The sequence below is a fragment of the Peromyscus californicus genome, unplaced genomic scaffold (genome assembly GCF_007827085.1).
Source record: "Peromyscus californicus insignis strain IS unplaced genomic scaffold, ASM782708v3 Scaffold_11__1_contigs__length_118956290, whole genome shotgun sequence".
Taxonomy (NCBI): Eukaryota; Metazoa; Chordata; class Mammalia; order Rodentia; family Cricetidae; genus Peromyscus; species Peromyscus californicus.
In genome coordinates, this window is record NW_026294402.1 from 84,569,755 (window position 1) to 84,596,539 (window position 26,785).

Sequence of the window (26,785 nt, forward strand, 5' to 3'; positions counted from 1 at the left end):
GGGAAGTGGTAGTTAGGCAAGCTGTTCACATTCAGGTCCAGCTGACCCCAGAGAAAAACTCAAACCCTATGCCGCACCACCCCGTCCTGAGGAGTCACGATGTGCTCACCGAACCTGCCCTGAAGTGACAGGATCCCAGGGGAGAGTTGTGTTCACCATGAAAGAGCATGAGCTCGGGGTGGCACTCCATATGCCGTAAGGGAATGCTGGCCTCGTGTACTTCCAGCCCTCTACTAGGATACTCAGAATGCCTTTGTGAACCCTACCAAAGTTCCTGGCCACTGAATGATGATGGTTGGAAATGCTCAAGACAGACTCTGACCTCCCCAGAGGTGGGTTCTGTGTCATCAGCTCAGCTCCAGGCTGACGAGTGTTAGCAGTACCCATTGTAAGGGCTTCGGACTCCAGGCCTTGGCTCCTCTCCCTTTTCATCACTCAAGACTCATGGAGAACAGTATCTTATCCACATTCTGGCCCAGGAGTAACTCTGCCTGGCCAGTGATCCCCGGAGCCCACACAGCTCAGTGACCTGCCAGGTCAGGGAAGATGGTGGCACCTCGACATCACTTACTACAGATTGATCCTCTGGGCCCAGAATACTGGAATAGCCTCCCCACCACTTCCCCAGTGTAGAGAATGTCCTGTGCTCCTGTTTGCCAGCAGGGGCCTGACTGGCATGTTTACACTTTATGAGTACAAGGGCCCTTTTCCTTTGTAAATGGCCTGAGGCTCTTCTAGAACAAAAGGTTATTGAGCCCCATATCTGTACACATCTGACAGGTCCCCAGAGACTTTGAGTGACAGGTCCAGCTTAATGGAGGCCAGTGACTTCAGTGGGAAGGAGACAATTGGCTTGGCACGTTATTTCCCACAAGCCTTCTGGAAGGTGACGGAAGTTATCACTCTGACCTCTACTTCCAAAGCCACTTCTTTAAGACCTGGGCAACATCAAAAGTGAGGGAAAGGTCACCTGCCCCTATGGAGCACCTATAGCCACTGGGCCACTGGACCACACCCCAGTATGGCCTCCTGGACTTTTCTGTGACCCTCACAGCCCTGCCATCCTGGACCCAGCTCTGAGTAAACCTCCACAGGACCCTCAGGAGTGACTGTAGCTGAGCTGCCCACCTTCGAAGGGTCCATCCCCAAGAACACACAGGAGAAATGCCACCATAGGAGTCTTGTCCTCCAACCCAGCCCCTGCTGCCCTCATGCCCACATCCCACTTTGCCTGCCTAAGAACTCATCCTCCCCAAAGGTATTGTGCTCCCCACACCCACACTCCTGCACCTGGCCTTCTGGTCTCTGCCCTGGTGACTCTGCCAGGAAACACCCATGACTGATCTGCTACCACACAGAATCTATTGTCCCCTGAGTCCTCACTGTGAAACCCCTGAGCCTGAATCATGTCTGTCGGCAGGTCTACATATGTCCAGTGTCTGCCACCAGCCTAGCGACACAGACCTCACTGATTGCAAAAGAAATGGAGGGGGAGGGGAACAGCAGAACACTCAGCCTCGAGGAATGGCGTGTTCTCTGGGTGTGGGTGGACCCCACTTCCTTTTCAATCCATGCAGATGGGCCACTTGGGCACTCAGCCAGCTGCTAGGACTTCTGGGTGCCGTGGCGTGAGTGGAAGAAAGCAGAAATCGTGCATGGTGTGCAGGCCCATCTCTACCTTATAGGCCTCCCTCTACTCTTGAATGACCCAGCTGGCCACAATGTACAGGAGACCTTTAATCTGACTTGACCTTCAGTGGACCTAGGATCCTCCCAGCACCAACACAGCTGTCCTTTCCTCTCCTCCCCACCCCCAACTCCCAAATCCAGCGGACCAAAGACCTCTCTGTATTAACTTCCAGCTAACTCCTTCTATGGGTACCCCCGTCCCTGACTGATGTTTCCTAAGGGTGTTCCCTGGTCAAGGAGGCCCAGGGGACAGATAATCTTAAAGGTTGTATCTATGAGTGAACCTCGTAAGTCAGGGACATGGTAGCCGACAGCTGTCTTCTGCCTACAAGACAGGAACACTGCCCCAGGTGCAAATTATACCCTGGAACCCACAACCCACACCTACTAATGAGTTTCAAGGAAAAAAAAATGTGTTGAACCCACCTAGGACCAAGCAGAACCCAGAGGAAGTGGCCCATCACAGCTGGGATCAGATACCCAAGCTTGCATCCCAGCCAGCCTATTTCCATCTGAGCAGCTTGGGCAGGCTTTGGCCTCCTTCCTACATGTGTAGAGGTGGCTCCCCACAGGGTAGGTGACTGATTCCTCCAGGGAGAGTCCTCCAGAAGCACAGAACACACATATACCAAGGGTGCAATACGCAGTGGGGCCCTGCTTCCTCATTGTTATCCCAACCACCCACCAGAACTGAGAGAAGGGTCTCAGAAAAGTGTCGAAAGCCCAGAGGCACCATTGGCCTGACTCTGCCTTTGCTCCCTCAGGCAGAGGGCGTGAAGGCTGAGCCCTTCGAAAACCACTCAGCCCTGGAGATAGCAGAGCAACTGACGCTGCTGGATCACCTCGTCTTCAAGAAGATTCCTTATGAGTAAGTGGGTATGGCTGCCTGCCTCCTCTCCCTCTCCCTCCTCCTTCCTCCTCCTCCCTCCTTCCTCTCTTTTCCTCCCTCCTCCCTCCTCCTCTCCCTCCTCCTCCATCTCTTCCCTCCTCCTCCTCTCCCTCCTCCTCCCTCCTCCCCCTCCTCCCCCTCCTCTCTCTCTTCTCCCGCCTCCTCTCTCTTCTCCCTCCTCCTCTCTCTTCTCCCTCCTTTTCCTCCTCCTCCTTCCTTTCCCTCCTCCTCCCTCCTCCTCCCTCCTTTCCCCCTCCTCCTTCCTCAGCGCATCCCTGACTCTAGCCTGTGAACCTCTCCAAAACTTGGAAAGAGTGCTCTCCCCCTGCTCTCTCGTTACCTATCACCTGCAAGCACACACCTGCTCCCCTTATACATACTTTTTCAGGAGAATCCTCTTTCTGGGGGTACAGAAAGAATACATGTTTATTTGCACACAGGCATGAATGTGTATACGTACGTGTGTGTGTGTGTGTGTGTGTGTGTGTGTGTGTGTGTGTGTGTGTGTACACAAGCCCTAGAAACAAATTTCAGGATGGCTCTTGACTTTGGTGAGGCCTCAGGCCTGCTGCTGTCTGCTCTGCCTTGTCTTTAGTTACCCTGGATTCTCTGTAATCACAGTTCTATGTCTCTCTCTTCATCTAATAACCAACATGCATTTGTGAACACTGTTTTTGTGTGTAGTGCTCCTTAGTGCATTCTAAGTTAAGGCGGTTTTCTTTTTTATGTTTAAACCTGAACTAAGCATCCTCCCAACCAAGGCATTTCTCTGAATTTCCAATAATTATTATATAATTATTTCCGAACATTGGCATCACCGTGTCTAAGGCCACACATGATTGGAGCATCCTTTAGTTTGCCTTCCAGGGCCACATGCACAGCCCCACAGGCATGAGTACAGTCTCACCTAATGACAGGGTTGGCCTGGAGACTTACGAACCCCAGGATGTGGAAGCAGTGTTACTCCTGCCTCTCTCTGGTAGCAAGAGGAGAATAGATATTCACAGGTGTCACCTCCCCATGGCTGCACCAACCTGTGGAACTTCACCCCAGCACCTCCACTGATCACTTAGAAGCATGGGAAGTCCATGGCTTCCCCATTAGTTTCCCTGTGCCAGAACACACTGCTTGGAACTGGTTTTCAGTTCTTTTATCCACCTTTTTTGTATAGTGTGGAGAATTGAACCCGGGGCCTTGCACATGATAGGCACACACTCTACCACCAAACCTCCTTTGTGGTTATCTGTCACCTCTGTTCTGAAGACCAGCTGCTACAAAGTACTAAAATGTAGAAACGATGGTATGCATACCCGCTTCACAGCTTTGCTGGGCCATCTCATACCTCATCTCCTTTCAGGCTTATGATGGTCCCACGAGGAAAGTGTTGCTGTTACGCTCCCATTTCACAGATGAGTAAAGGACCCAAGACACAAAGTGCCGCATAAAGCTGGGCTTGAGCTCAAGGTTCCTTCCTCTCTCGGCCTCTGCGTAGAGCTGCTCCCCTATAAATGATCACCTCAAAAAGCAAAGAAGTGACCCCACACTGAATGAGCAAGGCAAAGCTCATTTCACCTGCTCTGGGTTTCCCTTTCCTCCCTGCAGGGAGTTCTTCGGCCAGGGCTGGATGAAGGTAGAGAAAAACGAAAGGACGCCATACATCATGAAAACCACCAAGCATTTCAACGACGTGAGTACGCATGTGCGGGCGGTGCCTTTCTGCCAGGCTTTTCATTGGCAGGTCCACCAAGGGGCTGAGTAGAGGGCGGGCTAGCACCACACCTCTGCTGCACCCCACCTTCAGCTGTGTGACCAGAGGCAGCTTGCTTCGCCTCAGTCTTGGTTTCTTCACCTGTTAAATGGATGAACATGAAAGGGCCATGTGAAGATCAGCTGGGACAACCATCCAGAGCCATCAGCCAGCAATGGCTCCTCCCAAGAGTAGGGTCGTAGCAGACCAGCAGCAGAAAGGATGGAAAGAAGGAAGGGTTGGACAGAAAAGACCAAAACATTCTTGCCTTACTTTCTTACCTCATCTCAGCCTTAGAAACAGGCAAAGTAAGTCTGGAAATGGCAGACAACTTCCCTCAGATATGAACGTTTACTGAAACCCTTCTGACTTCCCAGAATGTTTTCTAAGAGTTTCATCTACATGATGATGTAATGTCCTAGGCACCACATTGCCTTTCATGATTGGTAAGAAGGCTCAACAAGTTAACAATGAAGACACTAGAGGCCCCGGAGTTGCTGAGAACAAGGCTGGGTAGCATCTAATATTTCCCATAGCTGCCTAGGACCATGCTCTGTATGCATAGCAATCTCATTTAAAGCCACACCACCCCTAGGAGATGGGCGCTTCTCTCACATCCAAGATCTTAAGAGGCTGAGGTTCTTGAAGGGTCTGCTGATTGACATGTGGCAGCACATGTGTTTTCCATTGATGCACGATGGAGCATGACTATGTGAGAGAGAAAAAAATACCCCTGTACAGACACTTATAACCCCAACATTCAGGAGGCTGAGGCAAGAGGGTTGCAAATTCAAGGCCAACCAAGTCTACATGGCAATAGCTTATCTCAAAATAAATAAATAAATAAATAAATAAATAAATAAATAAATAAATAAAACCAAGGGGTGGCGGATGTAGCTCATTGTTTAGGTGCTTACCTAACATATACAAAGCCCTGAGTTGAGTCTCCAGCACTGAAAAAAAATTCTCTCCCAGCAATTTCTCTAACTCCATGGGACTCGTCTTCTCCTAGTCTTGTGCCAGCCCTGAGAGCATTTGCACATGGCATCTTCATTCTGTGAGTTTAATCAACACAAGTAAAGAGCCTTTTATGGTCAGAGGTGGGAACACATGATGTCACTTGTCCTTGCTGCCTGGCCACAGACAGCATCTCATATCAACCCCAAGGGGGGAAAAAGAAAATGAGCCCCTGACAAGCATCACCCAGGAGGGCCCTTGTCAGCCAGGAAGAAATGAGGAAGTCACAGTATTGCAGTCTCGGGAAGGAGGAGCCTCCTGGCCCTGGCACTCTGTGAACCCAGGATGGAGTAAGTACAAGTCAGGAGCAGGATGTGTATGCATTGATACTGTGTAGTGGGCACTGTGGGAATGACTTTAACCCATCTCATTTAACCCATGACACTGACTCTATAGAGGAAGAACCCAAAACTGAAAGATTAAGTGGCACTGCCCATGTGACACAGCAGAAAAGTCCCCCTTTGAACCACACAGTCCTCTGGAGGCTACCCCGTGACTGTTTGATACTTGACATCTCTGTTCATATCCATCACCATGTTCAGAGACAGAATGTGTGCCTCTGCGACAGGGGTATCCTAATCTCTGACATGGCTCAATTTTCTATTATCTAGCCCTTTGCCTCTGATTCTTTGTCCTGTTGACTGGCACTGGTAGGGTCTCCAGCACTAGGACCAGACTTGGGTGAGACAGGCATGCAGCCCAAGGAGCTGCCTCACCCACTGCACATGCACCCTGGTGCCTCCGTTGCCCCAGCTCTCTCCAGGACAATGTGGAATGGAGATGGAGACAGTGGGCCTTGTTCTTGCTTTTACAGGAAAAGCTTTTACTCTTCACCTATGTAAGGGGAGATAAAGTTAGAAAAATTCCTTTCTATTCTTGAATGCCAATAACTTTTTACCATGAATGTTGACTTTTTCTTTTTAATTTTTTATTTATTTCAATGTATATGTGTGAATGCCAACAATTTTTACCATGAATGCATATTGACTTTTTTCTTTTTAATTTTTCCTTATTTCTTTTTAATGTCTTTGTGTGTATGCCTGAGTATAGTTATGTGTGCCACATAGATGAAGGTGCCCACAGAGGCCAGGGCAGGCATCAGATCCCCTAGAACTGTAGTTACAGATTGTGAGCAACATGGCATGTGTGCTGGGAATTGAATCCAGGCCTTTGAGAAGGCAGCAAATGCTTTTAACCATTGACTCATCTCTCCAACTCATACACTGACATTTTATTCACTGTTTGTTCCACAGCTACTGAGATGGTCATGTGGTTCTTCCCTCCTTTAATCTATTGATATGGTAAATGAGAATTACATAGTTTTTCTAATCCTCAAAGATCCTGTGCCTCCAGTACAAACCCAAGACAGCCATGGTAAATACACAGCTGGGTGCCCAATTTTTTTCTTTCTTGTGTTGCCCATCTCTGGTGCACAGCGCAATGGTGATGGTTTTTGTAGAATAAATTAACAAGTATTCATTTTGTTTCTCCATCCCATGGAGAATCTCACTGGTCCATTCTTTTTTCAACATTGTCCTTTTTTTCAAGTTCTTTTTAAAAATTTTTTGTTGTTGTTCCAGTGTTTTCTATATGGGAAGATTTAACTACTTCAACTTAATTAGTATATAGAGAGCACACACACTGTTTTATGTGTTATCATTCCCCCTAACTTCAATAGTTCTCCATTAGTCCACACTAAAGCTCAGCACCCCAGGCAACAAGAAATACCAGTGGGAAAACCTGCTGCCAAGGCTGATACCCCGAGTTCCATGTCTAGAACCCATGTGGGGGAAGGAGAGGACCGATTCCTTCAAGCTGTTCCCACATGCACTGTGGAGTGTATCACCCACCCTCCTGCATGCACACATACACACAAAAATAGACAAACAAATGTGAAACAATTCAAATTCAACAGTCCTCCTTGGCATCCATGCCACAGTAACTACTTTAGAGAAGGTTTCTTGGTGGTACAGCTCTACTTGCTCATACGTAGTTGCCTTTAATACCTTTATTTTTTCAATAACAAGTCATCATTTCTTTTACCTTTTGAAAGATTTTTTTAGAATTAATTTTTGACTAGCATACAAAGAAATGAGCCTCATTGTGATGCTTTCATCTGTTGCTAGAGTTTTCCTGCCTGGCCCAGAGTCAGGACAAATCTCTCTCACCTGCCAGTCCCAAGCCGCTCAAACCCGACCAAGTAAACACAGAGATTTATATTGGTTTCAAACTGTATGGCCGTGGCAGGCTTCTTGTTAACTGTTCTTACAGCTTAAATTAATCCATTTCTATTAATCTATACCTTGCCACGTGGCTTGTGGCTTACCAGTACTTTACATCTTCCTTGTCCTGATGGCGGCTCGCAGTGTCCCCCTCCCAGCTTCCTGTTCTCTCAATTTTCCTCTCTGTTAGTCCCGCCTATACTTCCTGCCTGGCCACTGCCAATCAGTGATTTATTCATTGACCAATCAACAACACATTTGACATACAGACCATCCCACAGCACCTCCCCTTTTCTTTTCTTAAAAAGGAAGGTTTTAACCTTTACACATCTCTAAAGTCAGCTTGGTATATTTGGGAATTTGGGCGTAGCTTCTCTTACTACTTCCTGCTGGAGGGGGGCGATGTATCTTCTGGGGAAACAAAGAAAATTTTAGGATCATGGAGTAGTCCGTGAGGCTGTATCTTCTGAGCCAGTTGCCTTGAAACGGTTCTGGATGTTGGATCATCTGGGCCATGGTGTCATCGGAGACCTTTCAGGTGGTCTTGGCTGGTCAAACCTGATGTGTCTTAATCTGGAACAAATCCATAGCCTCTTGCTTTCTGTGGAAACAAAAGAGACTCTTTTCCAAAGCAACATATCCTTACATCCAAATTTTGAAGTCAAAGTATCTTTAAAATATACATATTGGTTTAACTCAGCTTCCTTTACAATCAAATATCTCTCTGTAGTTAAGAATCCCAAAGACAACACAATCCAGATTCTCTGTGTAATATTCATCTTCACGTGGCTTATTTTTTATATTAATTTTACTGTCTCTTTAAAGACTTTATTTTTTAAAACTATGTATTTGTTTCTATACTGTATATATCACCTTTTTTTTGTCTCTTTCAAGCCTACGTATATTTTACACACATTTTAAACTATTACATCTGAATCTGTCTTATTGTGAATCTATTGCTTTAAGCTGCAGCAGCTGTGGCTGCTGGCTCCGCCCACCTCAGCTTCCCAACATGGCGGCAGTACTGTAGTTTTCCGCCAGCTCTGGGAGCTATCGTGGGTCTATGCTTTTATCCAAGCAGCGTGTCGCCCAGAAACCTCTTTTTTTGTTTTGTACTAGCAAAGGCTAAATTCACCAAGCAGCTTAATGTGCCACTTGCAGAGACCTCATTCCCGCCATATGGCAGGTCGAGCAAGCACGCACGCTAGGAACCCGCCAGTAGGTCAAACCGGCAGGCTGCCGCTAACTTGAAAGAGACAACTAGGAACTGTTTTTGGCTCCATTTTAGAATCTTTCTTCTCAGGTTTTAGGTGGAAACTCTTACCCCACGTTGGGCGCCATTTGTTGCTAGAGTTTTTCTGCCTGGTCCACAGTCAGGGCAAATTTCTCTCACCCGCCAGTCCCAAGACGCTCAAACCCGATCAAGTAAACACAGAGACTTATATTGGTTTCAAACTGTATGGCCGTGGCAGGCTTCTTGCTAACTGTTCTTACAGCTTAAATTAATCCATTTCTATTAATCTATACCTTGCCACATGGCTTGTGGCTTACCGGTACTTTACATCTTCCTTGTCCTGATGGCGGCTCGCAGTGTCCCCCTCCCAGCTTCCTGTTCTCTCAATTTTCCTCTCTGTTAGTCCCGCCTATACTTCCTGCCTGGCCACTGCCAATCAGTGATTTATTCATTGACCAATCAGCAACACATTTGACATACAGACCATCCCACAGCACCTGCTAGAGTTTTCCTGCCTGGCCCACAGTCAGGACAAATCTCTCTCACCTGCCAGTCCCAAGCCGCTCAAACCCGACCAAGTAAACACAGAGATTTATATTGGTTTCAAACTGTATGGCCGTGGCAGGCTTCTTGTTAACTGTTCTTACAGCTTAAATTAATCCATTTCTATTAGTCTATACCTTGCCACATGGCTCGTGGCTTACCGGTACTTCACATGCTGTTTGTCATCATGGCGGCTGGCAGTGTCTCTCTGACTCAGCCTTCCACTTCCCAGCTCTATTCTCCTCCTTGTCCCGCCTACACTTCCTGCCTGGCCACGGGCCAATCAGTGATTTATTCATTGACCAATCAGCAACACATTTGACATACAGACCATCCCACAGCATTCATCCATATATATTTAGGTACTATATGACTTCATTTACTTTCTACTTTAAAATACTATAGATTCAAGGTGATATGCAGGGAAAGTGGACATTTCTAGCCTCCCCAGCTCCTTGCCATTCCAGTCCCCTGATGTTTGGGCCCCAGCTTCTACCCTGTTAGCCACTCCAGTTCTAACTCACATGTGATTTGTTTGTGTGATTGTCATTGTTGGCGGGGTGCAGGATTCCAAGGAGATCTGGTCTTCTGCATATGTGAGACCAACTGTGTGTCCTATTCCAGAAGAGAATATGATGGAAAGTTCCCTCAGAGCTGGGCTTGTCATAACTGCTTATTCTCCCAGATGAACTTTAGAATCACTCTGTTAAGTTCCAAAGAAATTTCCATTGGATGTTTAATTGGTTTACATTGAACTCATGGGTTAGTTATGAAAACATGCTACTTACATTACCATTTGGCAATATGATCTCTTTAAGCCTTTTACATCTTTTGATAACCTTTTTTTCCATGCAACAACCTACGTGGTTTTCATTAACTTAAATTCCAGGATAATTCACAGATCTCTTGTGATTTTGGTGATGAATCTTCGTCATTATATTTACTTGTTTGTTTTTATTTCATTTTATTGAGGTAAAGTTTTACTATGTAGCTCAGGCTGGCCTCAAACTTGGGAATCCTCCTGCCTCTACCTCCCAGGTGCTGGAATTACAGGTGCATACCTCCATACTCAGCTTCACTGTGTTTTTAATTGATAATCACTGACTTATAGGAAAATGTCTCCTTTTTATATTAAGCCTTTGTTCTGACAGTTTTCCAGTTTATTGTTTTGGGGACTTTTAACAAGAAATTGAGTCTGCAAATAATGGTGATTTATTATCTTTACACTACTTATGCCCCTTACTTTTTCCCTGTCTTATTGCATTGGCTTAAAGATCAGTAACTTGATTGCTTCAGAAATTATCCGAAATGAGGACATCAACGCAAGGGTGAGCGCCATTGAGAAGTGGGTAGCTGTGGCGGACATATGCCGCTGCCTACACAACTACAATGCCGTGCTGGAGATCACCTCCTCCATGAACCGCAGTGCGATCTTCCGGCTCAAAAAGACATGGCTCAAAGTTTCTAAGCAGGTGCGGGCAGGAAGCTGGCACTGCTGCCAGGCGGGCCTGGGCTGGGGGTGGGGGCAGGGAAACCGGAACCCAAGAATGTGAACAAAGAACTGAGCTGAGGATCCACATTTCCAGTGGACCTGTGGAACTTCAGTTCCTTCTTGGGCAATTAAGACTCCACAGTGGGAGCTGGGAGGAAGCCATTATTGGTAGTGATAGTCTTCTTCTTGGTTTGGGACAAGAGTAGTAACTTCATAAGCTGAATCTTTTGGGGTGATAAAGTTCTCTGCGCTAGGGTCCTGAAGGACAGCTCATAAGCAGAGCATTCTCTGAGACACTTCAGCACTTCCTTGGTGAACTTGGTAGGTACCCCAACCCTGGTTTGCATGTCTGCAGGAGGATAGACAAGCCCCATCAGAGATAAGCAAGCCCCTAAAGGCACCTATAATGTGACAGTGGTGTCTGTGGTCTTTCAACTGAGAGAGCCTTGCAGCACCCAACACTGCCAAGAGGCCTGTTTGCGGCACTCTAGTTCTGTACCCCTCCATTTTTTCTCTTTATCGCCTGTTTCTCGTTATCTTCCTCCAGCCGGTAGCAGGTAGTAATCTTACCCACTAGCAGGCATCAGCTCCATAACTCTTCCTACTTCGATAAGTAGCCAAGCCAGAAACGAGTTGGGATGCTCACTCTTCTGTCCTTCTCTGGCCCTGTTTACAGCTGAGCTGTGGAGTCTGTAGGACCACTCACTCCCTTACACCTCAGGGAGGCTGGACCTCCTCCTTATTGGCGCATTGGGTGCCCAGAGTTAGGGCTGTGGGAGCAACTCCAGGAAAGAATGGAATCTGGGAGCTTCGAGAACAACTGGCTACACAGTCACATACTGTCATAAACGAGGGGGCGGGGGTAGACCTGCAAAAGCACGAAGTCTTCTGAGTCACTGTGGCTTGTCAAGGTTCAGACAGGGTTATAGGGAGCCCATTCCAGGTTAGTATCTTACTCCTCCCTCCTTGTACTGTTGGATGATGGCACCCTTCCCACAGATCCTCCAGACTAGGCTTCACTTCCTGCCCTACTAAACTCTTCCCAGAATGCACATGCTGTATTTCTTGGCCACATTCTTCAGCATCACTCTCCTCATGGAGTTGGGGGATATGGGGACACACCATGGCCATTCTGAAATCTTCCATTCTCTTCCAAGAGCAGTTAATGTATGTGGCCTGGCCTGCATTCTAGGACATCATTCAGAACCAGAAGCCAGCAGGCCTGGTCAAATAAAAGTCAAAGATGCCTCTAGCCACACATACAGGGCTCAGCTTCAGATGCAGACTGAGCTGGACGGCTTCTCCAACCTTTCCAGACCTCTCCAGCCTGTGCTGTAGTTATGCATCGACACTGTGCTTGACTCCAACGGCTTCTGGAAGGGCATGTCCACAGCCCTGCCAACGAAAGCCAAGTTCCTTATCTGTCTCTCTGCAGGCAGTCTGTGGACTCTTGTGACACACCAAGATGGCCACATTTCCTACAGACCCTGAAACACAGTCTTGTTTGTATCACTTTCTTCCATGTGTCAGCCCAATTCACTAAAGCATGACATCAAGTCCACTCCGACCCGACAGGAGAGTCAAGCGGACTTTGAAGTTTTTTGTTTCTCCTTTCTGATTTCAGTTCCCTTACCTGTCATCTTTCAAATAATCTCTGTCCCTTGGGGAAGTGTCTGATGTGGCTCTCCAGGACAGCAGCTATGAGGGATGGGCCTGTGGTTCCTCACCCCAGGGAAGTTGTATCTGTAGGAACACAAACCTGCCTTCGGCTCACAATATGTCTTGATCTCTTTGGGAGGAAACATTCTTCATCACTTGATGTTTTCTGTTTGATAAGCAGGAAGGGGAGGTATTTTGGAGGCCACAGGAGCATCTTTCTTCCTGACGCAGGCTCTGTGCTTGGTCCTTGATTCCAGTGACATATCTAAAGCGTCCCCCTTTCCTTCCCACTAGTGTCCACATTCAGCCATAAAGCCTCAAGATCCAGGGGCCTGGCACCCCAGGGAGCATTAAAGATGGAAGCTCCTGGCCCAGCCTAGGCATGTGACCTGGCTTTCAAAGTGAAACACAATGGAAAAACTTCATGATCTCCCAAACTCTATCCTGGATAGAGTGTGGCAGCCCAAAGAGGATCCGTGTATACAGTAGGCACGAGGCTGTGGAAGGAATCAAACTGTGCCCTGCTCAGAGCTAGAGTTTTTTCCCCATGCATCTGAAATAGCCTACACAGGGCCAGTGAGATGGTGTGGTAGGTAAAATGGGTAAAGTTTAAGCCTGGTGACCTGAGTTCAACCCCTGAGCCCATGGTAGAAGGACTCTTGAGGCATGTCCTCTGACCTCCACATACACCTACAAATCACACACACACGCACACGCACACGCACATGCACACACACACACACACACACACACACACACACACACACACACACAGCCTGTTTACATGTACATGACCTTAAAGTATGGGTACCTCTTTAGCCAGAACTACATTGACTAAGCCTTGTGATCTAGCTTCTCTCTTCGCAAATCTACCATTATCTGACCTAGTGTTTCCCTTAGGGAATATCTGAGGAATGGGGATTTGCTCTTGTGTATGCTGAGTGTGGGTGACAGAGGCTGAGGAGGCCCCAGATTTGGTGCTAAATCCCCACATCTGACCCAAATCCCCCTTGGGTCATTCCTCTGCAGATGAGTGGATATGGAGAGGAGAAGGGTACCATCCTCAGAAGGGCTGGTCCAGGTAGTCACCAAGACCCTGGTAAAGACTGGCCTGTGTGGCCGGGCGGTGGTGATACATGCCTTTAATCCCAGCACTTGGAAGGCAGAGGCAGGTGTATCCCTGTGAGTTCGAGGCCAGCCTGAGCTACAGAGTGAGTTCCAAGAAAGGCTCCAAAGCTACACAGAGAAACCCTGTCTCGGGGGAAAAAAAATAGATTGACCTGGGAATGTGGGCTTTGCCAGGGTGCTGAAAGCCAATTCTAAAGGAAACTCAGAGTCAACTGCCTTAGCTCGGTATGGATTCAGTCCTTCTGTCACACGGCTCTGTCATCAGGTCAGAATGCATTTGTGCTTTGAGCAGGGTCAATCTAAACACCAATGTTCCCTCTCCTTCTAGCTAAGGAGCCAACCAACCAATGCCCCTATCTTCTCTTCCCCCTCAAAGGATACACACTGAACATCCATCAGCATGAAAACTCACACTGTCATGTTCTGTGACTGCACACACCACGGCCTGTGACTGTGTCCCTCTAGGGATGATTAATACTCCCAGTCTTGTGATGCATGGCTGTCCTCAGCACAGTTTCTCAGCTACATTCTGGATTTTGAAGGCCATGTCTAGAAAGGAAAAACTAATCCCTCCCATTCTTTCATAAATGAGGGAATTGGGAGGCTGGAAAGATGGCTCAGTGGTTAAGAGCACTAGCTGCTTTTCCAGAGGTCCTGAGTTCAATTCCCATCAACCACATGGTGGCTCACAACCATCTGTAATGAGATCTGGTGCCCTCTTCTCTCTGATATCCTCTTCTGTCATGCAGGCCTACATGCAAATTACATAAAAATACATGAATAAACAAATCTTAAGAAATAAAAAATAATAATAAGTGAGGGAACTGAGGGCCTCAAAGAGACATCCCATAGACCAGACAGGGAAAGGAACACAGAGAGAGACCCAGGGCAGTGCACTCCCCTGGGGATGTAGCTGTTCTTGCCAGACAAACCCAGCTGCCCACACTCTGCCCTGCTCTCATGTAGCCCAGGCCTGGCTGATCATTTCACATATCCTTTGCCAAGGATTTCATCCTTTCCACCCAGGCCTTTCTTGGATGATCAGCTCCTCTGCCGTCCCTTTCCTCAATTCTCGAACTCGGATAGCATTCTTGGCCCATCAAAGTGAAGGTGTGGAAAAAAAAAATGGTCAGAACCATTCAGTCTAACTCATGGAAAGATCGTAAAGGCTGGCGTACAGCTCAGTGGCAGGGCAACATCCCCAGGTTCAGTCCCCAGCACTGAAAGAAACAATCATGACCATGAACACTCTTAGTTCTTTCCTGCTCTAAATGCAGGCCCCCTCAAGTCACCCACCAAGTCCTTCTGAATCATCAGTTCTCCGGAGCTTACCAGTTTCCAGGGTCATTACTCACTTTGGTGTTCTAAGAGATGTATGTGAAGAGAGGAACATATGACAGGGGTCAAGTCTAAGTCCTAAGGAGATCACGGGTGAGGTTGCCAGGCACAGAAAGTCCCCAAATCCAAATGTGGCCTGGAACCCTCAGGTCAGCATGTTGGATCATAGGCCGGAGCCTGGGACTTGAGACCCGCATGTGTATTGAATCTTAGTAAATGCTTCTGGTTCCTTCTAGACGAAAGCTTTGATTGACAAGCTCCAAAAGCTTGTGTCGTCAGAGGGCAGATTTAAGAACCTCAGAGAAGCTCTGAAAAAGTAAGTAAAGCATCTTCATCATTGTCGTGTTTAAAATTGTAGACCGCGTTACAGAGGCCTCTTCTCGCCACATCCTGTCCACGCAGGAGGTCTGCCTGTCCCTCTCCCTGCCATTGAGACCCATAGACTCTCCAGATCCCAGCAATGGGTCAGCTTTGCCCTCCGTTATTTACCAGAGAAATTCCAGAGCAGCTTAGCTGTCATTGACCGCAGAGTTGGTGCCAGATTTCTTGATTCTTAAATGCAATTTTCCATTTTAATAACTCCAATAACTGGCGTGTCAAGTCAGTTTATTTAGTGCGGTTGTGTTTCTTGTTCATGAGAAACAGTCATCAAAATGAGTGAGTATGCGGGGCGGTGGTGGCGCATGCCTTTAATCCCAGCACTCGGGAGGCAGAGGCAGGTGGATCTCTGTGAGTTAGAGGCCAGCCTGGTAGTCTACAGAGTGAGATCCAGGACAGGCACCAAAACTACACAGAGAAACCCTGTCTCAAAAAACAAAAAAGCAAAACAAACAAAAAAAAATGAGTGAGTACATTACTAACAGTTGCGTCTTAGAATCAAAGAAATACATTTTACCGATGTTGATAACATCACCTTACAGTTTGCAGGGTACCTCCCTGACCGTTGCTACTGAACCCCATTGATACTGCCTGGGAAGTGGGTTTCTCAACCCCAGCACTGTTGTCAGTTGGTCCAGGATGGTTCTGTGTTCAGTCCCACAATTGCCTATGCATTGTGGGATTTCTAGGTGCACCCCTGGCCTCACCCCATGGGATGCTAATGACATCTCTCCTCTTAGACTACCAGAAACATTTCCAGACATTGTGAACCCCCACCCTAAGGCAGCTCTTTCCATCCTGTCTTTCTAGACAAAAGATGGGGACCTAGTGGCTATGCCAAGGTCACGTGAACATGGCATTAGAACCTGGATTTGGCCTGAGCTGGCCTCAGTCTGCCTTGGGCACTCTCTCATGAGGTTTGGGTACCTCTGACAAGGAAGCCATGACTCAGCTCACTTCGGCTGCACGTTCATGAGACGTGGACTCTGAAAAGACAAAGTTCTGCTTTTATTGCTCCCTAGCAATGCTTTCCTCAGGCTTCCATAGTAGGCCCCACCCCATTTGTCCCTGTCTCTCTGCTGGCTGGCTGGCTGGCTGGCTCCTCAATGGACCTCGGAGATGCTGGGTCCCTATAGCTTCCAGGAATACTCTCCTCCCTTCCATACGAGATCTCTTGACCACAGCCAATAAGAGCCCCAGTGGAGGTCACTGCACATGGCCATGGGACGGCCAACACTTCCAGCCCTTGACTTTGGCTGGAATGCCCTGCTCACCCCCTCTTACCAGCCAGCCTCTCCTGCTGCCTCTTCATGTTTCCTTCCTGCCCTACTTCTTGTCCATCCCTCACTAGCTCAGTGTGCCATCGCCTTGACCATCTCCACTTTGTTTATGTCCTCAGACAGATGTTGAACCCATCTGTGCTGTCCGGCCGTCTCTCCTCCGCCTGGGCTCCCAGGAGCCCCTGTGGACTGTGCTTGTGCGGAGCTGCCCCACTGTGCATTCACCAACTGTCCGTCTGCCTCTGGGCGCTGCTCCATCTGCCTCCTTCACACGGCTTCCTCATCCACCGCAGCCACTACTGCTACCTAACTGTCTCCGTGGCTCCCATTCTGTCTGAGTCCCTCTCCTGACTGTCTTCCCTTTCAGGTTATCTGTGTAAGTGCCTCCCCTAGAACCCTCCGCTGCCTGGGACACAGGGCAGAGGGCTTAGGGGGCTTCTGGGAACCAAGATCTTTATGTAAGGCAGATCTGCCCTGTGGAGCTGGAGAACGTACCTTGTCCAGTGATGCTGGGGAGTCTGTTTCATCAGAAAAGGGCCAGAAAGCAGAAGATGATTGACAACAGTCTTCAGACAGAAATAATGACACACCCAGAGAGTCCTGCAGCGGCCCTCCTGTGTGGGTCCTCAGCCCCATTCAATCGTCCCTGGAATCTTTTTCAGCCTGTTGTCGCTGGGCTCTTACTCTGGACTCTCCTCAGCTTCCTGGTCCTAGAGATCTCCACCAAAAGATCTCAGGCAGGATACTCAGTGCAGTGTGGAAGATATATAGAGTTCATTATAAAGACACGTGCTCAGAGGGATGAGAGCGAACCGTGGCCAAAGGGACCAGTGTGGTGACCTACATGGTTAGGTGGGCTTCACACTCTTTCTAAAGCTCTCTGGAACAGCTTCCTGAAAAGCATTTTCCTGTCCAAGTGACTGACAACCCCATTTGGATTAAGTCTTAAGAATGGGACAATGCGGTTATCTTTGTTCGAGAGCAATCTTACTAGATACTTATCTATTGATGACCACTTAGGCAGTTTAGAGTGTCATTTCTTGAGCTGGGAATGTAGCTCAGTTGGTAGAGTGATCACTTTAGCTTTCAAGAGGCACTGAGTTCGATCCCCAGCACCACATAAAATCAGGTGTGATGGTCAGGACAGCCAAGGCTATGTAGAGAGACCCACTCCCAAAAAAGCAAAAACAACAGCAATCAGATGTGACAGTACACACCTTTAATCTCAGCACAGGGGAAATGGAGACAGGAGGATTAGTTCAAGGTCTATACCTCACTTTCCTCCAGCATGGCAGGGGTGTCAAATGGCCTGAGGAACAATTCCTCTGCCATCCCGGCACTGAGCTGAGAGGAAATTGTAGAGCACTGTCTCAGGAGTCCCCTGAAGCTGCTGAAGGGAGGAGGGAGGATAATGGCCACTCACTCCATCACCAACCCCATTAATCCTTCCCCTGCACCCTCCCAAGGTACCAGAAAAGTTGCCATGGTACAGGCAAGGAGTCCCTGCTCAGAGCCACACATCAGAGGCCTGGTCCATCACACCAGGATCTCATCTCTTGTAACCATAGACCCTGGGAATCACCCACCCTTCCCAGAAGACACTTCCAGGAAGGTGATCAGAGGACCAGCCAGGGTTTCCTGCTTTGGCCCCTAAACCTAGGTGGCAAGAGGACAGGTCTTGGGGATGCTACACTGAGTGACTGCTGGAACTTGGGTGTGGGTGGCCCAGCCTTCCTAGAGGTGACCGAACATAGAGTAACAGTGGAAAACACAGTGAACTGGGAGGAGGCTGGGAAGAGCTGGTGAGCTCCACTGGGCAGACACCAGAGAAGTAAAGAAAGGCATTTTGGGTCACAGAGGGAAGAAATACAAGTAAGACCCCCTTCCCCGCAGCCTGTGCGTGAGGGTCCAGGCTGTTCCACACTCTCCCACCCTCCAGCCTGGCTTGCAGTCTAGGCAAGCTTGAATGTGCCCCATGTTTCTTCGTAACTAGAAATCCCTTTGCCTCTAGCCAGGCAGAGTCTGCATGCAGGGTATTCTGTTCTTAGCAGAAGTTCCTTTCCTTAAGTGAAAAACTTTTGTGGATGCCATTTGTTTCCAAGTTGTGACCCACCCTGTGTCCCTTACCTGGGGATGTACCTCACTGACTTGGCCTTCATCGAGGAGGGGACACCCAATTACACAGAGGACGGCCTGGTCAACTTCTCCAAGATGAGGATGGTATGTTTCCCTGGGTAGATGGATGGGGGCACGACTCCAGACTGAGCCACCCAGACACTGCCCAGCACAGCCTGTTCTGCCTGCCCCTGTTCCAAGTACACCCAGTGGAAGGCCACCAGTAAAAACTGACTGACACTAATGACATTATCCCTGTGTTCTCTTCCTTTCCCACGTTAGCTCAGCACCCTCCCTACAGGGAAGGATGGGGAAGGTCAAGAGACCAGCTCAAGGCCCTCTACATGTGAAAAGAAGAGCCGGTTCTGAATGCTGGGTCTGACCTCACATCCCACACCTTTCCTCACATCCCACCCTTTAATGTCCACAGAAATGCTTGTTTTGTATAACTAAAGAAAAATCATTCTGCAACACCACCACCTAAGAAAGAAAGTTTCAGATCTGCTCCCAAAGATCCAGAACATGAGGTTGAGAGGACCCAAGAAGACCCCTCTGAGTAGGCACAGGACTTCTGGACATCCACGTCTCTCACTCATCCCAAACAGAGAGCCTCTATTTGCACCCATTTTTGCAAAATGGGCTTACACATTCATGAAAAGCGTGCCTTTCAAACATAAATGAGAAGCTCCATCTTGGTGATAGAGGGAAGCCCTTATGCTTCACATCCTGGCATGCACCCATTAGACACCCACAAGTCTTTCACTTTGACAGGCAGCTGGGGTTTGGTTGTAGTGGTGTTGGGAAGTCTGTGGCCCTGACTGAGAGAGTTTCCTCAGTCACACAACATGCACACACACATTAGCACAGTTATCCCAACAGACAGGTGGGTGGTGTAAAGAAAGCCAGTGGAGTTTTTCAAGAGGCAGTGTGACTTCAACCATAGCTACCGATGACCCTTTTCATCCACTAGGCAGCATGAGAGAGCAGACTATTCTAAAACTCCCCTGCCTTCCCGCAGATCTCCCATATTATCCGAGAGATTCGCCAGTTTCAACAGACTGCCTACAAAATCGAACACCAAGCAAAGGTAAGAGGACGACACTTGGGGTCTCTCCTCTCCTTCACAGTGCTGCTGTCTGCACAGGCTTCTGCCCTTTCCTGGAGCATCTTTCTGCACCCCTTCCAGGATCCTCATGGTCCAGCCTAAAATGCCATGTCCTTAAGGAAACCACCCTATTACTGTTCCCTGGCTGCTCCTTACTTGTGATTCTTGCCTGATTTGACATCACAGAACAATGTCTGCTCTCCCACAGGGCTAGAGAGGCGGCTCCAAACATCCCCTTTGCTTGGTTGGTTAGTTGTGGTTTTGCTTGGTTTTTGGTTTATAGGGTGCGTGCGTGCGTGCATGCGTGCATGCGTGCATGCATGCATGAGTGTCTTATAGAAGTCAGTTTTCTCCTTCCACCACATAAATTTCTAGGATTGAATTTAGATCTCCAGGCTTGGCAGCAAGTGCTTGCCATCTTGCTGGCCCTTGATTGGTATTTTGTCAAAGCCTCATGTAGCCCATGCTGGTCCTGGACTCAATATGTAGCCAAAGACGACCTTCAACTTAGCATCTTCCAGCCTCCATTTCCCAAGGGCTAGGAATACAGGTATGCACCACCATGCTGTTTTCTGTGGTGCTGAAGATCAAAGCAGGACTTTGCAGATGGTGGTCAGGAAGCTGAACTGTATCCCCATCCCCAAACATTTCTCTTTTTTGAAAGTTCTATGCCACAAAGACACAGAAGTCACAGGTTTCCTCCCAAAGACCAGAGTATCCTTCTCAAGTCTGTATCTGGGCCAGTTCATAAACACAACACATTCTTCTTCTACTATAATGTCAACTGCTATCCCTTGCTCAGCACCATCCTGTTTTCCTTATGTGTCTGGAGTCACTCCTTCCTGAGACAAAGTGGCCTTTTTCTTACTTAAAGCTGCAGAGAAATCCATTCCTCTCATTAATCCTTTATGTGATAGACATCCAGCTCATTTTACTCTTTCTCTGCTACAAACCAAGCCCAAAGAAATAATTTGTTGGAGTTGAGGATATGAGTCAGTTGGTAGTTACTTGCCTAGGATGCATGATGCCCTTGGTTCGATCCCCAGCATAAAACCAGGCATGGTGGCCGGAGCCTGTAACCCCAGCCCTTGAGAGGTGAAAGCAGAGGTATCAGAAGTTCCAGGTTATTGCATTTTTGGCTACATAGCAAATTTGAGGCCAGTCTGGACAACCTGAAACCTTGTCTCAAAAACAAAAACAAAAAAAATGTTGCTGGGTATGGTGGCACACACCTTTAATCTCAGCACTCAGGATGCAGAGGCAGGTGGATCTCTGTGAGTTCAAGGCCAACCTGGTCTATATAGTGAGTTCCAGAGCTATATAAAAGAGAGACCCCCATCTCAAAGAACAACAAAAGTTAATTCTCTGCCATGTTCTGCTCTGCCGTGTAGAGAAGATCTGTGGATAACTAACTGGGTCACTTGTATGTTGATCTTTGTTCATCCAATAGACACACATTCATTGAGTGAGTACTGTGCTCCCAGCACTATCTCAGGCCACAAGGCACAGTATACAAAATAGGTAAGTACTTGGTCCTCAGGAGCTTGCACTCTGGCGGGAAGTAGACAAAGAAGTAAAAGCCACAGTATGACAGTAGCACTCGGTGGTAGAATGCTTGCTTGGCATAACTGAGGCTCTGCAGTTCAATTTCCACCTACTACAGCTAAAAGAAAAGCTAAATGAAACACACACACACACACACACACACACACACACACACACACACACACGACGTTACTCTAGATTAAAGGAGAGATTAAAATACATGGCATATAAATTCAGTGTGTGAATGTTGATTTAGACCCAGGGTCTATAAATACCATGAGGGCTGGCAAGGTGGCTAAGCAAGCCTAACAACTCAGTTTGATCCCCAGAACCCACAAAGAGAGAACTAAGTCCCCAAAGTTGTCCTCTGATTTTCACATGCACACCATGGCACATGAATGCCCGCCCCCCCCCCACACCCACACAAAACACATATACACACATAATAATAATATAAAAGTGCAAATCCTGGCTGGCCAGAAGCTCAATATGTAGACTAGCCTGGCCTTGAACTCATAGAGACTGGCCTGCCTCCGACCCCCACGATATCCTAACACTTTTTTAAAAAGTACCTCATGAGGGCTAGGATTACCTTTGTACACGCTAGGCAAGCACTCTACCAACTGAGTTATATCCCTAGTCACACATCATTTAGCCTATAATAAAAAAAAAATAGTATTTTTTTTTTGAGACAGGGTTTCTCTGTGTAACAGTCCTGGCTGACTATCCTGGAACTTGCTTTATAGACCAGGCTGGCCTCGAACTTACAGAGATCCACCTGCCTCTGCCTCCTAAGTGCTGGGATTAAAGGAGTGGGCCACCACCGCCTACCTTAATAAGAAATACTATTAAGGGCTGAGGAGATAGCCTAGTGCAGTGGTTCTCAACCTGTAGGTCATGACCCCTTTGGGGGGATCGAACAACCCTTTCAGAAAGAAAGAGAACTATTAAGGCACAGGCCATGATTTAAATTTAGCAGCGTCTGGAGGAGCTTTGTTAGTGTGTCACACACTGTATCTAGAAAGCACTGTGGTGATAACATGGCACCCTAGAAAGTCCCAGAAGCTACCAACAAATTCTGAGGGTTCTTTTCTGTCTCCTGCCACTTCAACCTTCTCTCAAGCTCTGATGTTCAGTACGTAGAAATACCACTGCTCCTTGAACTTCCTGAGTGTCTCAGCAGGGATGGATTTGTCACCAATCTCGGGCTCAAGGAAAACAAGGAAACTGAACTTTGTGCTCTCATGGAAAGCACTGGTCAGTCTGCTTTGGGAGCTGAGTGCATTTATATAGTCTAGAAAGAACCCTTTCCATGGAGCTACGGGCTAGGGCTAAAAGTCTAGTTCATTTCATATGGTCATAGGTGACCCTGTCTTTATCTGCAGGACTGGGTGAAGCCAGACGCTGACATCTGAGGTCATCTTCCTAGAGATACAGGGTGTGAGCTGTCAATCAGACATAGCAATAATTTCGTCTGTCAGTCAGCATCCAGCTGCTTCTGACCTTCATGGTGACAGAGTCAGTTCCCCAAGACAAAAGCAACAGGCTTGGTCTCCCCTAAGCAGCTATCAGTAGACTTTCAAGCACAGAATATGGGTGTCATTTCATTTCCTTCTTTTTCTTGGTTTCTGTGCGGGGAGAAAGGCACGCTTAGTTCCAAATTGACAAATTCATGAACCTTGGATCCAGGGGATGCTTGTAAGGTCAGAGCTCTGATCTCTCGTTGAATGTGCAGGAACTCAGAAAAGGACTTAGAATCAAGAGTACAGTGGACAGTCAGGAGGAAATACAACTAAATTTCCCAGGGTGACCATTCTCAGTTTTTCATACTAACATTTTACATCAGACTCTGCCATGGGAAACCTACACCAGCCCTTCCCCCAGACAGCACTGCTGTGTGTGAACATATACACCTGACATTGCTGGAGAACGCTTCACACTGAAACATTGCAGGAATTGTGAACACCCACCTGCCACTTAGATTAAACAGTTGGCCTTTTCAGGAAGTTGTTTATTTTGTTTAAGTCCAAAACATTTCCTTAAGAGACCAACTAAAAATGAGAGAAAGAAAGAAAGAAAGAAAGAAAGAAAGAAAGAAAGAAAGAAAGAAAGAAAGAAAGAAAGAAAGAAAGAAAGAGGAAGGGAGGGAGGGAGGGAGGGAGGGAGGAAGGAAGGAAGGAAGGAAGGAAGGAAGGAAGGAAGGAAGGAAGGAAGGAAGGAAGGAAAAAGCAGTCAAGAGTAATATTTACCATGTGTGGTTTATTACTATTAAGATGTTTATTAAGAGAATATAGGAACTGTGGATATAACTCAGTAGTTCTAACTCCAGCAAAACACACACACACACACACACACACACACACACACACACACACACACAATCTTAAAACATAATTTAAATAGGAAAGTTATATTAAAACAAACACAGCCAAATATGATGGTGCTAGCACTTGGGAAGCTGAGTTTGAGGCTCGAGTTAGCATTGTCACCTAGCAAGTCCCTTGGGGTGGTGGAGGTGGCCAAGACACTCTGCCTCGTACATGTGTGTCCTAACCTACAAAAGTGTTTGGTTCTGCCAGGCATGGTGCTGTTCAGACTTAAAACAGAAGGATGGTCTCAAGTTCAAGACTAACCTGGGCTACACAGTGAGTTCCAGGCCAGCCTTGGGCTATAGAGTAAGACCCTATCTCAAATAACCAAGACAAAAGAAAGACTTTTGCAAGAGACCCAGGGTCCAGGGACGTCCCATCATTCTATTGCTCCTTTCTCTCATTTCAGGTGACTCAGTACTTACTGGATCGATCTTTTGTAATGGACGAAGAAAGTCTCTATGAGTCTTCTCTCCGAATAGAACCGAAACTTCCCACCTGAAGCTGCACCCACCCTGCCCCAGCCGCTCCCGTGGACACCCGCTATATGATATTGTACATAATCGTTTGGTTCCTCCGGATTTCTTCTTCAGTATGTGCTTCTCCAAGAATACAACTCTGTTCTTGTTCTTAGATTCCTGTAGAACCGGAATATGAATTTCTGCACTGTCTCAGACTCTGCCCCACCCCCTGCGGAGCCTCCTCCTTCAAACAGCTGTACTCCCTGTCAGCTCTCCAATCAGAAGGGGAGACAGAGCCCACGTGACACAAGTCTCAGACTCCAACCCTGCTTCGTCCCTCCCAGCCCAGGCCCCTGGGTTAGCTCAGGCCACTCAGGCATCCTCCCCAGCATGTTCCATGTAGTTGTTATAACTGGGTGGGGGGAGGGGGAGGAGGGAGGGGGAAGTCATACCTGCAAGTCCAATCCTTGACACCTCTTCCTGCTGATGGTGATGCCAATTTCCAAAGCAGCTTCTTCAGCCAAAACCGCAGGTCTCAACAGTCCCCATTTGTCGAACCCCAGTAAATTTGGCTGGAAGGGAGTCCTCTCCGCTGAGAACCACGCCCCTTGCACCAAACGCCACCACTTCCGGCCCCGTGCTGCCCTCTGCTCTAGGATTAACACCAGATAGCATGAAAAGCAGGCTCAGTAGAAGTGGACAGGGCCCTGGAACTTCTCTAGGAAAATGGAATCACTACACCAAGTCGTGGTGACTCTGGCCGACCTCTGCCCAGCCTCCACTGGAAGTCAGGAACACACACACAAAAAAAAACATCACTTCTCCTCTTTCAGCTGCCTGACAGTCACTACAAGCTTATGTTGAGATGCCCTGAGTCTGTATACTTTGTGGTAATTAGTTCCATGACATAGAATTAGGAAATCAATAACCGAGTGTTTTTATTGCATATACTGTAGTCCTGTCTAAATGCCTTCTAGCAGGAATATAGTGAGGTAGTGCTTATTCTGTGAATATTACCATAATTTTTTTTACATTGTACAGTAGAGAGAACACTCAGACGTGGCAGGCATGCTCCACTACAGCAGACAGACAACTTTTGCTGTAAGCAATACCTAGCGGTATGAGGATTCTATTTCAAGCCCTAAAAATATTTCCACTCACAGCTTGTTTGGGAAAAAAAATTTTCCATTTTTGTAAAAATATATGTTTCCTGATTACCTCTTGCTAATAAATCTATTCTATCTCAGGGTGAACAGTGAGTTTTGATGGGTTTCATTTGTTCCCACAAGAAATACTGGGTGAGAGTTGTTCCTTACCAATCCCTGGGCTGGCATCAGAGCTGTCCCGTGACAGTGACATCATCCTTGCTTTGATCCGATGAGGTTGACTGCTTCCGTCACCCATGGTACCCAAAAACCGTCCCTCGGAAACCGAATGACTCGAAACCATTTGCCTTGCTTTGCCCAGGTCTGTGGGTTTACTGCCCCCCCCCCCCAGCAGCTTTTGCTTGGGGACTCTCACGAGACTACAATCAACTGCACAGGAGCAAGGGCTGGCGTCACATGAAGGTGGCCCTGCCCAGATACCCGAGACGGTGGTCTGACACAGCTAGCAGTTGACGTTTCCCAGGTGCTGCTCTAGGGCCGTCAACAGGATCATTCACAGTAGCATCTTTATGTGACTTGAGTGTCTTGCTATGTCCAAGAGTGACCGCTCCAAGTCTCAGGAAGATATTCACGAGGGCTTCTTCCAAACCTGCCTCCGAAGCGGCAGAATGGCATACAACGTTCAACGTGTCAAGCACAAGGAGAGAGGGTTTCTGTTCTCGATGGGAAAAGGAAAGGAAGAAATGTCTAGCCATCTTTCGCTGACTAGAGAGACAGACTATGAGAGCCACACTGCCCGACACAGGTACAGAAAGTACGATGCCAAGGAGAACGACCAGCGGGCTGAGGTGAAAGTGAGGAGGAGGGTAATGGAACTCCACAGGAGTGAAGACACCAGTGTTGAGAGATGATCCACCAGGAAGAGAGGGTGGGGCGTGGTGTGCCCCGCAGAGGGAGAAGCATACAAAAAGGCCCAGATGCATGAGAGAGTTAGAACGTTTTGAGAAATGCTAGCATGAATGTGCACGGTGTTCAAGTTGCTGAGAAAGAAATGGAGGTATGGTGGAGGAAATCAAACCATGGGAAGCCTGGAAGAGGGCGGGCAAAATGGCTCAGCAGGTAAAGGCTGCTCTTGATGCCAAGCCTGACAACCTGAGTTCAATCCCTGAGACTCACATGATGGGAGGAGAGAACTGACTAGTACAAGCTGTCCTCTGACCTCCACATGCACACGTGTGCACCACCTGCATGCCCCCCTAACACACACACACACACACACACACACACACACACACACACACACACACACACACACACGGACACCCAGAGAAAAGGATTCCAAAGGGCAGAGCAGCACTCAAGGCTTGGGAGATAGCATGTCTGCACACACAGCGCTGTCCAACGCCTCCAGGGATAGCAGAGGAAGATGAGCAGATCAGCAAATGGGAAAGGCCTGGGCACTGCCCTT

The 26,785-nt window shown here is 47.8% G+C and overlaps 1 protein-coding gene across 3 annotated transcripts in view; it reads left to right on the forward strand.

Annotated features, from left to right (window-relative positions):
• Nucleotides 1-25,464, forward strand: part of Rasgrf1 (Ras protein specific guanine nucleotide releasing factor 1) — a 112,410-nt gene extending 86,946 nt beyond the window's left edge. For 2 of the 3 annotated variants that reach the window (XM_052716645.1, XM_052716630.1), the window contains exons 22-28: nt 2,454-2,557; nt 4,181-4,265; nt 10,616-10,813; nt 15,195-15,274; nt 18,719-18,836; nt 19,750-19,818; nt 24,160-25,464. In XM_052716645.1, coding sequence (XP_052572605.1) covers nt 2,454-2,557; nt 4,181-4,265; nt 10,616-10,813; nt 15,195-15,274; nt 18,719-18,836; nt 19,750-19,818; nt 24,160-24,252 — 747 coding nt within the window. In that variant the 3' untranslated portion in view covers nt 24,253-25,464. The other variant, XM_052716638.1, reaches the window with a different exon arrangement.
• Nucleotides 25,465-26,785: the final 1,321 nt, after the last annotated feature.